At 35.9% G+C, this 12,595-nt stretch overlaps 1 protein-coding gene across 1 annotated transcript; it reads right to left on the minus strand.

The window, feature by feature from the left end:
• Positions 1-354: 354 nt before the first annotated feature.
• On the minus strand, positions 355-12,556 carry LOC113492832 (dyslexia-associated protein KIAA0319). Its single transcript, XM_026870513.1, has 14 exons — positions 12,125-12,556; positions 11,645-11,878; positions 10,792-11,330; positions 10,551-10,671; positions 9,739-9,968; positions 9,102-9,324; positions 8,682-8,839; positions 7,582-7,722; positions 6,439-6,679; positions 5,692-5,882; positions 5,132-5,422; positions 3,955-4,174; positions 3,311-3,478; positions 355-2,863 (listed from the first exon to the last, which is right to left on the minus strand). The coding sequence occupies exons 1-14, from the start codon at positions 12,285-12,287 to the stop codon at positions 2,697-2,699; spliced, it is 3,087 nt and encodes a 1,028-aa protein (XP_026726314.1). The 5' UTR covers positions 12,288-12,556; the 3' UTR covers positions 355-2,696.
• Positions 12,557-12,595: the final 39 nt, after the last annotated feature.

Consider the following 12,595-nt stretch of genomic DNA (forward strand, 5'->3'; position numbering starts at 1 on the left):
ACGTACAGTTATCATAATCATGAATCTTGAATACGCACAATCACATTATAATGGACAGATATCGTTTTGCGTCGAGGTCAAATATTAGCTATCTGTACTGAAATATTTTGTCATTTTATTCATCAATTTGAAGGCTTGCCTTTGGCATAATAGGTTATTGACCTTGATCATAAATAAATACATGAATGGCTTTGGCGCGGTTACGTTCGGTAAGTTAATTGGGAAAATACAATCATACTTTGTGAAAGTGTACTTTGATCAATAGCACGTTAACGACAAATCACTTTCATTAGGTACAACGAAGAAAATACTTCATTCCAGTTGATAAGGACTGATTAAAATTAAAATCAATTCTAAAGCATAAATGCGATTTTATTTACGAACAAATTAAGTACACTCATATTGTATGTAAAATACTTGTCAAAATCACAGTAAACAAATTACATAGACAAAACGTACTTAGGTAAGTGTGCCATCAATAATAATATTATCACTTATTACGACTAGATTAAACAATTATGCAAAAGTTTATAACTTAAAAAGACTGCTCACGTATCGTCTTACTGTAGATACTACCTCTCTATAATAGCAATCACATTATTTACAATACAACAAATACAAATTTGTAATAATACTATAATTATAATTTAGAACTTAAAATAAGGCAAATATTTTGTTGTTTTCGGTAAATATTAGACAAATAATCGTATCGTATCTTCAATGAACTATGAACGATATTTAAGATTACCTTTATCTCTGATTACGGAGGTGGCTGCAGGAAAAAGGGTAAATCGTTTTGATTCGATCAGTAATTAAATCAATCTGTGCTTTTAAGATAAGATATTGTAACTACAATAACAAGATCCATGTCCAATGTATGAATTAAATCTTGAGTACGTTACAATTATAGGTACTTAATAGTAATGTACAGTTTTCTGTATTTATACTTAAAAGATTTACTATCCTTAAGTATAAATACGGATACGTTCCAACTTGCTTGCTGTTTTCAAAAGGAATGATTTTCTTCATGATTTACTAGCGCAATTTATTTATACTTATTTGTATTACTTAAAACAGATAAAAATATTGTAGCTTATATGATAGCTTTCATTTGTAACTTATTATTAATCATCATAATCATCTGTTGAATCTAACATCTATAACAGATGATTAAGCATATATTTTTTTGAGTTTGCCTTATGCCGCTCTTCTATTCAGCATTGCAATAACATAGTCTTATATTAAAATATTTACCATAAAAGATCTCAATAAAATAAAATAGCTTCAATAAATAATAATAATTAAGTAAATACGTATGAATATACAATGTTAGTAAATAAAATATTATCATAACTAACCTTCCACAACGAGCTACAGCATTGTAAATAAAACTATTTCTTATACTACTTTAGTAGAGAATTCTGTTAAATACATCTTTGCCTTGTGGATTTATAAAACGATTTTGGTTACCTTCCTTTAAACACTTATGCAGAACACACATTTCGAACCATAACAGGTTTGGACATTCTAAATCCAATCTACATTTAGTTACAAAAAATATATTAAATTACGACAATACATATTTTAAATAGAATAACTATTTATTAATTTTCGACAAATGTCATTCTAGACGATACTACTGTTATTGATAAATGATTTTGTGCTTTCGATGGTCATTTCAATGATAACAATATTTTAGTACTTATGGGGGACTCTCATAACTAACTACTACTCTTATAACTAACTGTATAGTTACCCCACTCATGTTAAGTTTATATAAAACGTTCCTAATCTAGCTGCTACGATCTACCTTTAAGTATACTAGTATTCATAGCCATTATAATGAGAAAAATCTACGCAAAATATTTTTAATGTATCTTATAATAGCTTCTGACGGTTTATCATATTCTATTTGTAAGATATCTATTTAGTTATCTTGACCGGAATATTAAAAAGGGCTCATCTTTATTTTCTTTTTAAATATACTTAAGTATAAATAAAGCATAGTAAGTGCACCATAGACAGAAAGTGATTTTCATTGAATAAGAAAACAACTAAAAAGGTTTTGCTTATTCATCAGAGTTGTGTAAGAAAAACAAATTTCACTACTTACAACTAAATACATTAAGTATTTTAGTACGAGACATGCACTGGTATACTATCTTATTCTCTAAGCATAAATGGTGGCACCACAAAACATATAATTTATACACTTACACTCATTAATACTATACATGATCATCTCCCATGAGACAAATAAAGGGACAGAAATGTCGGTAATTGTTTAACTAACAAGTATTTCTTTAAAATAATTCATTATACATCGAACATTTCTAGTAATGGGCGTAACTGCTTGCGTAAGTGCAACAATACTTACGTTACATACTCATATTGGCAAACGTCACTCAATTGAAATTACTATAGGTTGTGTTGTATCTGGCTGTAGATGAATAGACATTTAAGAACATCACTAAGCATCGTTTGTGAGTAATTTGTTAGTTTTGTGGCAACACCGTGTACTTTAGGCAATTACAATAATACGCTAGCATTTGTTCTATACTATCTAAGTCACAATTTGCATTGTTTCAACTGGAATATGGTGTCTGTAAAATGTCTTTTTTCAGGACTGGTTTCTACTACTTACATTTACCGAGAGCTGTCCTGATTCGTAGACAGCTCAGGCGTAAGGCAATGAGCTACGTCTTCACTTTGCGCGATGTCTTGTAATGGCCGTTCTTCTTCCAGCCGTTGCCTTGCGACGCCTCGCCGTTCATGGCTCGGGTCGCGAACGTTGTCGTCTTGCTTTTCGTCTCGAATAGAACGTCCGAGTCAGTTTCCGATTCTGATACATCCTTGCTGGTGACTGTAGAGGAAAGGATAATTATAAGTACTTGTACACAATATAAACATTCAAGATAAAATTAAATACCCAACAGTTTAAATTTTTACCCTCCACAAACATGTTTAAGAAAACTCACATATACTTAATTCCTTTCGTCAATCCCTTCTTGAGCTTTGCTGCCAGAGACAACTGGACAAGTCAAATTTTTATACCTCTTTACGCGGGGTTAAAAAATAATGAGAGTATAAGAACAGGCAGGTGGTGATAGTTCTTTTTTTATTTAAAATAAGTATGTAAAAATGGATAAAGTAAATAAAATTAGTGAACTGAATCTGAGAAGTAAGCGTTACGACAAGCGTAATTGTACCCGTGCATAAGAAGTTCTCGATAATGGAAACTTCCTATGGGGCAGTCGGCTTTCATTTGGGCAGGTGTAAAAGTAAGATAATCCATGGCTGGCATACTGACACGGCTTGTCCTCGGTGTCGGCGAGCGGCAGCAGGCGGTACTTGGGGCGCTGGCGGGGCTTGCGCGGCGCACACACGCGGCGCGCGGCGCGCACGGCGCCCGCCACGCCCGCGCACGCCGCGCACAGCGCCGCCACGCCGCCCAGGCTCGCGTACACTACCGACCACTCTGCACGCGACAACTGAAGTGTTACTTATATAATTTACGTATAATAATAATAATATAAAAGAAAAGCGCCAAGCCCAAAAAGAGAGGCCTAAGCCATCGTACACCTATACTCTCAATTATGTGGTCAACTTTACTGCAGCGCTTGCGACCGAGTGTTTAGATCCAAACTGTTACACAACGCCATCGAGTACCACTAGACCAACAGGTAAGCGATGTGTTTGTATGATTATAGTCACGATGGTACAAGTAAATACCGCTCTTGGGCATGGAAAGGAACAATTTTTATCAAGAAAGAAATTATATACGTTATTACATACTCCCATACGTAACTTCATCAGCTGTTGTAAATATTGCCTATTCTTCATTTTAGAATTGAAGAATTGGTTTTCTCCATGGCAATCGGAGCTAACTTTTTCCGTACTTCTATACATAGAAGCAATATTCAATAGTCCACAGTAAAGTTATGCAGTAGTTACCGCAGTCGGGCATGGCGTCGGGGTCGAGCTGCGCCAGCAGGCTCTGCATCCAAAAGGCGTCGCAGCGGCATGTGCGCGAGGCGTGGTCGCACACGCCGCGGCCCGAGCACGTGCTCAGGCAGCGCAGCGAGCGCACGCGCGCGCCGCCCCACGGCAGCCACGCGCCCGCGCCCACCTCGCGCACCGCCTGCAGCGCGCGCGGGCCCGCCACCGCCGCGCCCTGGTAACACAGCACTCATATTAAAACAAACGCAAGGAGAAACGCAACAACATTTATTGTAATCGTTTCTATATTCACATATAAGGGACGCTAAACAACGTTCGGTCACGTTTTTATAGTAAAACTCATTTGATATTTACCCAAAGCTTTTAAATCGTAAATGGTAGTGACCTGAAATCTTGCAACTTATTCATGAAGCACTTGGCGAGAAAATTTAAATGCGTTGGCTGTCCAACGTAAAGAGGTTAGCTAGGCATTACACTAATAAAGTCTGTTTAGGTACGCTATATACAAAGTACGCCGCTCGAGGATTTTGATTTTACGATTTACCTATACTTCATTTGTTATAGCATTAGACAGAAGTTAAAAAGGGTTCTTTTTAAGGCACACTTTGCAGCAAAAATACAAAAAACATCTTAAAGTTGTGATTTACGCCGAATTTATTACACATCTATCATATATCCGTTCGTACAAATCACTGTAATTATTTCGATACTTAACCTTATGAAATTAAGTGCCTTTCATTTAAATACATTATTTCAGCCATATTAAAACGCCAGTGTCAATGCTAAAAACTTAAAAGAAGCAGCGATGCACAACACCCGGAACGTTTTTCCCTTCAGTATAATCCTACCAAATTTAAGAGGTTACCTAATCCTTTCATAAGTTGTGACAGAAGAGATTTTCTCATTTTGTCGGTTTATGTCATTTGAAGTTATATGTCACAAAAGTATCTATCTGTGTCATTCACTTGTGAATACTGCATCCTTGTCGTTGTTATTGCCAAGTTTTTGTGATTTTGTTGTTATTTTTTACTGTTTAGTTATTGTTTTCTTATTGTTTTTGGGTTGTTGTTTTGTTTTGTAATTTAAAATAGAAATAAAATGTTTCGCACTCCTGCTTCTACGAGCCTCTTTTATCTAATGTTATAATAAATGAAGTATACATTTTATTTACCTGTTCAGACAAGAAGAAAATCAGCTGCGTATTTCCCGAATCAATTTGCCCGTGGACCTGGGTCACGTTGACTCTGATGTCGTCTTTGAGGAGTAGCGTCAACTTTTGCACGAGCGAGTCGAGTTGTCCTTGAGTGAATGTCGATATAGGGATGTTTAACGTCAGTTCCATGAGGTTCATCTCTAAGGGGTCAGGTTTGACTTGCACACTCACTGTGTCTTTGTCTGACTCGCCCTGGTCGTCTGTTACGGTCAACTCGAAAACGTATCTTCCTGCCTCTATGTTCGTAAGCTGAAAATGATTAAGGGATAGTAAGAAATAGGGCCGTTTGCAAGAAGGACACTTAGCTAAGTGACATTAAAGAAGATAAAAAGCTCTTAAGTAAAAAGCGTACTGGTACATGACGTCACACCAGATTTTAGATCACCGCGTTTCTTTCATTTTTTGCTTACCAAATAAAAAAAATGTACATACTTATTACAATATTTTGCGGAAATCTGTCTGACGGACAACTAATGACGTAGTAATACAAATTTAAATACACTTCAACAAATACATACCATGAGTACTGGTTGTGTGTCCGAGTTTAGTATAACAGTCCCAGCGGCGAGGCCAGACGGCGACCGTGCCCACTTCCAAGACACGATGCGGAAGTCATCCGAAGACTTGGATCCATTCAGTATAAGTACAGCAACCGGCAAGTTTAGTACTTGATCGCCCCCAGCGTCAGCTTTAGGCGGACTGTTCTTGTCTGACGGGCAGAAAATAGAAGAGGACCTTTTAGCTTAACCAGAGTGTAGGCTAATGAGTTTCGGAAGATGTCAAGGTCAAGGCAATATCCGGTTTTGTTGTACGTTATATGGTAATCAACAATCAACATTATGACATGAAGGAAAAAGAAAAAAATATACATGGAAGGTCCAAAATTATTTTTTGAATAGACCCTTCCGTCACTTGTTGTTGATAAATACTCTCATAATAATAGAATTTTGGTAATGAGTTAAGTTATTGTTAAACCCATGCAATATAATACAAAAATAAAAGTGAAACTGCCTTATAATGAGAAAATGTATAAACAAGTGTGCTTAAATAACTAAATATATCGTGAGACAACTGTACAAACAATTTTAATTAAATTATCATACATGCTTTGTTATTGCACAGTGGATTGCAGAAATTGTTGGTAATTTAATTTAGATATTCGCGGAAAAAGTTTTCATTCTAAAGCAGTAAGGTCGACTTTCGTATTCCTTGTTACCACCAAATTGATCAATCAACTGTGCTATCCAAGAATAACATTCACTTACTTTGAGTGACTGTAACGGTGACATTATCATACGCCGAGTTCCCATTATCGTCGAGTACAGTCAGTGAGAAAACGTATTGTCCTTTTGTGAGGGACGTAGCGTTGGCGACAGACTCGTTAAAGTTTATAATGTTAGAGTTAGTAGGGCCGGAGAGACAACGCCATGTGTACGCGACTATCCTATGGTCATCGTGCGACGCGGAACCGTTCAGTGTGATCCACGTTTGAGGCAGTGATATGAACTGGAATTATATCATACAAAAGTTTGCGATATGCTGTTATGTGATAGGCATAGGTGATACTTAATTCTAATTTTGTGTAATTATTGCAGAAATCTTAATCTGTGCATGAGTACACATTTATTTTGAGTTTTATATTCGTTTGAGAAAATAGGAAGGAAAGTATCCACATGTTTCATACATTGGAAATTATATAACGTTACTTTAACGATGGTTACTCGAACAGTATTGAGATCAATAAACAGCATATAGTATTTTTGTAATATCTCTTTAGGATACTCAGTCCAACAACCTCCAGCCTGATAGCATGCAGTGATATGCACTCTGATATGAACATTATGTACCCACATAATCCACTCAAGTTAAATTGCATTTATGATACACACCAGACACCATTTCATTACCAACATGCGGTCATTATTCAAACCAAGTCTCGTTGCATTTGCAGTAGTTAGTTAAACTCTTATAATTATTGTCTTAACATGAACAGTATTTGTACAATTTTAAAAATAGTTTTCTTTAATTAGCTTAGGTTCATATTTATGTTTCATTATTGAACTATTAATCCTTTGCTTATTCAAAATACGAGGTAAACATATTCAAATAACACATTTTTTTTCCTTTTGTACAATAGGAAACTGTAAACATACTATGAACATACACTGTAATAATGTATAAAATTAGGGTCAATGCACAATACGATAGATTCGCAATGAACTGTCAAATCCTTCACAATCTTGAAGACTTCAAAAGTAGGCAAGCATGTATTTTCTTGACAGACGAAATATGTGTATTACTTTGTTGACTTTAGAGCTTTTTCAACGTTTAGATGAAAGATACAATTTCCTGACTGCTGCAAACAAAATTTTACCATTACTGGGTTGTTAGTAAGTAGAAGTGCTTACCACATCAGATCCCGCGTCGGCGATGGGCGGCGTGTTGGTAGGGGGCTTGACGAACACGTGCACGTCAGCTGTGGACGACTGGCCCGATGAGTCCGTCACTTTCAATACGAACGTATAAACGCCCTCCGATAGATTCGATAGCTGAAACATTTTTTTTTTAGTATATAATCGGTCAAGTACGGGTCGGACTCGCGACACTGAGGGTTAAGAACAAATAGCCCAAAGATGAACAACTTTATTGGCTTGTCAAAACCATCTTTAACCCCTTTTTTAATACAAATAATAAACTATAGCTGTGATGGTAAACCGCATGGTATAAGTGGTAAAACCGTAGGTCTGACAAGATTCTTTTCGCGATTTATGTGCGTTTTTTGAAATAAATATTTAGCTTCCGTGTTTCGGGAAACACGTGAAAATGCGGGTCCTGACTCTTGAGCCTGATCTCTCTCCGGTCGCGTCTGAAACTGAAAGTGCACCAGTGTTGGCGCAAAGCGTGCACTATAATATGTCCCGCCAAGTTTTCTCGTGTCTTGCGACACTAGCCTGCATGGCTGATTCAATTGGTCAGGATCTAATTATTATTATTTACACCACCGTCTTTTTTTAAGACTAAATGTATACATAGTGGTGCTTTCGGCGCCAAAAGCTATATGATATTATAAATGTATTTTATACGTTTTTAGAACTAAATACATGTTTAAATCAGGGCAGAAATTAATAGAGGAAACATCGTTCAACACACCATGTACTACATTGATAAGTACCGATAACACGAAGGGATACGATTATAAATGTTTTCCATCAAACATTATCTACACTTAACGTTTATAATAACGGCGACGGATATAAACGGCAATATTTAGAATATGTATGGCTTGTGCTGATTACTTCCAACATAATTTTTAAACAATCTGTAATAATATTTACGGTATTTACTGGACAATAGAGATTTGATTTTATGATTCTAATGTATGGTAGCTCAAAATAAATTGAACACTATTACAAGGGGGTAAGGTACACAATTACTTAAATCGATTTGCTTTGGTTGTTAAAAATAATGGTACTATTATTAGTATCGCGATTTACTCCAGTGAACTTACTTGTAAATATGGAGAATGTGTATTTTGCATGTCCACGGCCTTATTTTCATCTTCAGCGGATTTCGTCCATTCCCATGAAGTGATCTCATGGTCATCAGTTGAAAGGCTCCCATTTAATGTGAGGTTATTGTTAGGCAAATATATGATCACATCTTGTCCTGGAGGACGATATAAATGAATGAACGAGACAAGTTAATTATAAATACAATTATGTATTGATCCATTTCTAATGTTTACACTATTGTTAAACCTTGAAATAAATGAATGAACAGTTATTTTAAATGAATAGATAATAATTTACTATTCAGTTCTACTGACTATGAATAACCAGATGTATTATAATAAAACGTATGTAAATGTCTTGTTTATATAACAAATAACCCATTATTCTACTACAAGTATATTACCATAATAAATTACCTGCATTAGCTTCAGGTGGATAATCCGTGTGGTTCAACACAGTGATGTTAGCCGTTGTCGAGTTTTTCACATGGTCTGAATCTTCCACAGTCAGTTTGAAGGTATAGTTGCCTGGCTGCTTCAAGTCGTTCAGAACTAGGGTAGCTCCATCTTGTAAAGGAGGTTGATAGCCAATAGGGCCCGACGTTAGGTCCCAATGCCAAGATATAATAAAGTCATCATCCTGAAAAATAAGTTCGTTTTTGTAACTACCTCATACTTTGACGCACAAGTTTTTGAACCTTTGTCTTTGATTAGGAGAGGAAATCCCCATGGTCATCCACCTTCTCCAGGGAGAAAGCAGGTGTGTCAGACAGAACCTGCACCACCATGTAACGTCTTCAGCATTTAATCGGAGCGCGGCAATGAATGCGACGCAAGAAAGATGAATGTAAAGATATGCTATTTTCAGTTGTGTAAACACTCGAGACTCGAAAAATATCATAAAAACGAACGTGAATAAAATAATAGTGAGATAATTACTATGCGAAAATTACATTGCATTGTAGGGAACCAAGACTTAACAGCACCTTTATACATAGACTACTAATAATGCCTTTTGAGTCATCTAGATCCATCAAAAAATTTATAGCTATACCTTACTAGCGCTCCCGTCAAGAACCGCGACTGTGTTGGGCAGCTTCACAGTCTGCGTTTGTGGTGTGATGACAACAAGTGGTGCCGTGTTGACGCGATGAGGCGGCAATACAGTCACGTTAGCGAAACCCTCGCCGTAGAAGTTTGTTGCGTTTACTGTCACTTTAAACCGGTACTGGCCTTCCGTTAAATCTGTTAAGGTCACCTTTGCTCCATTCTGATTCATGTTGCCTGGAATGAAGTAGGTTGTATATCCATAATGATTAGGTAACTTTGTTGCATATTATTATTTATAGTCTCTAATACTACTTTCAAGGCTAAATTACACAATCAATTTTGGTTATGGGGTTTGAAATAATGCAGTCGGATCTATGAAGCTTTTTATCTATACTAATATATAAAGCTGAAGAGTTTGTTTGTTTGTTTGAACGCGCTAATCTCAGGAACTACTGGTACAAAATATTTTTGGGTTATATAGACCATTCACCGAGGAAGGTTTTAGGCTATATACCGACTAATAGGAGCGCAGATACAATAGAAAATGTGGAAAAAACAGGGAAAATTATTCATCTTCGAAGGGTTCCGTTCAAAACTTGTTAACTTGTATCTTCTAACCACGCGGACGAAGTCGCGGGCAACAGCTAGTAGGTAATAAAATGGACCAAAAGTAACGAGACGAGCAACACGAAGCTGATTCAATTTAAACTAAACATAGTACAGCTTAACCTTTGAGAGATATTTCCGCTTTTTACACGTAACTGTGAGAGCGACAGCAAGACCATTAATAAAACGCTAATAAATAATAATTCTTACCTGTGAATCCACCTTTGGGCTGGTCAACAAGAGTCCAAACATAATTGTAATGGCTCATTGTTGCTTTCTCATCAGGAATAGTATATGCTGCTAGAGTAACTTCATTATCTGGCAGTTGTACCTTTAATAGAACAGTATGTAACAATTGTACAAAACGAAAATTTAATGTGAAATCAAATAAATTAAAAATTAAATGAATTGTTTCTTTTTTAGATATGTTCAATAGCTATTAAAGAATTACCTGTTTTGACAGTATTGACACAGTTAAGGTTTGAATAGATTTAGGTGAAGAGGTTTCAGTTTTTGTGGCATCATTCTTAGGTTCAGTTTCATCTGATTTCTTAATAGAATCAACAGGTATTGTGGGACCCTTTGAGAATGGTCTCATTGTTTGGACACAGGACCCTTGAGCATTCTCCTCTGTACCGGGAACACACTTACAAATACCATTTCTCAGCTTCAAACCCAATGGGATACACTCAGAATTAAAGGGGCAATCACCAGTTCCAACCACACAGGGTATTTTCTCTAGGAAGTTAGTTGTATCCATAATCATATCACTGTCATTATTGTCTCTATATTTCTCAAAGTTTCTGGCCTCATCATCATCCATTGTTGGTAAATTGTTGATGAAATGTGATAAGAAGTTTGATTCCTCATCATCATTAAGGAGTTCATTATGGCTGCTTGTGTATGGAGAATATATAGACTCTTCTTCAGGTGAGAAGTTGTTGTTTACTTGTCTGTAACTAGATTGATCCAATATATCAGACCAGTTCTCTGTAACAAGTCAAAGATCTGGGTTATACTGATATCATACAGGAAAACATTGCTTTTATAATAAATTAAAATAAATTGTTTTGTTATCTTTAACATGTATTGATTACAAGTATTAAGGAAACCAAACTTAAAGTTTTTAAATAATTATCATTGTACAGTATAAATAGTTCCCCAGATTTAATTTGGTCAGAAGTCACATTAGAGAAAGTATTTTGAATCCAATACAATACAATCTATGTTATTAAAAAAGTTGAGGCAAAATTAACATATCAGTGTTGCCCATGATAAAGCTAATACATAATAATTGAACATACCATTGGGTAATACAGGTTTGACAAGTATCATGGACACATGTGAGGCCTCCCACTTGCGGCTCCCGGTCCTCTGCAGTGGCAGGCACAGCTCATCACTCACACATTCCACATGGAAACACCTCAGGTCATAGATGAACACAATGTTGCATGTATCTGTCAGGCAGCATTCCATCACACACTGCTTCAAGCCCTTCAAATTAGGCTTTTCTGTATAGTTCCCAGCTGTCAGATTACCTATGAAACAAGGAGTTATAAATAGTTAATTAAATTATTTAAAAATATCACTTTAAAATACCATTGTCATGGACACAGATGAGGCATTATCTAAAGATACATTACTATAAAAAGATTTGATGCAGTTAGCTAGGTACGTGTTTTGAGAATTCGATTTATTTATGTGTCGTTAAAAACATTGCCAGGGAAAACAAAATATTTGACTTTGAATGAATGTTATATAGAAAAAGCAGAGCAATAACTTACCAACTGGCATGTAATTCAAAAAATTCTTTGGATACAACTTAGGGCACTTATTATTTTCGTATTTATCAGTCCATGGTTTATTATATTGCGATACGCACACTCTAACGTTGATTGAAAACATTAAAATAAATAAAGTAAAACATATGGTGGCCGTCGGGTTCATTGTGAGATATAATTATTTGAACAAAAATTAGTTTTGTCCTGCTGGGTAACACTTTGAAAACCAAATACTGCTCGGTTTCAGTTATCTTAGCTACAGGAACCTACATGTTAGAGATATGAAGCGGTTTTGAGTGGGAGTAATGATAAACTGTGACTTAATATTATTTTTAATAATTCGGTTATGCTAGAATTATATACATAATCACACTTTTAGTAAGAGTATGGTAAATTATAAACCCACACAAAAACGAAACCTCCGATTCAGATGACAGTTAAGCTTCTGACAAGTCGGACAACAGTCGCCAGACG

Source organism: Trichoplusia ni, chromosome 1 (genome assembly GCF_003590095.1).
Source record: "Trichoplusia ni isolate ovarian cell line Hi5 chromosome 1, tn1, whole genome shotgun sequence".
NCBI classification, from domain to species: domain Eukaryota; kingdom Metazoa; phylum Arthropoda; class Insecta; order Lepidoptera; family Noctuidae; genus Trichoplusia; species Trichoplusia ni.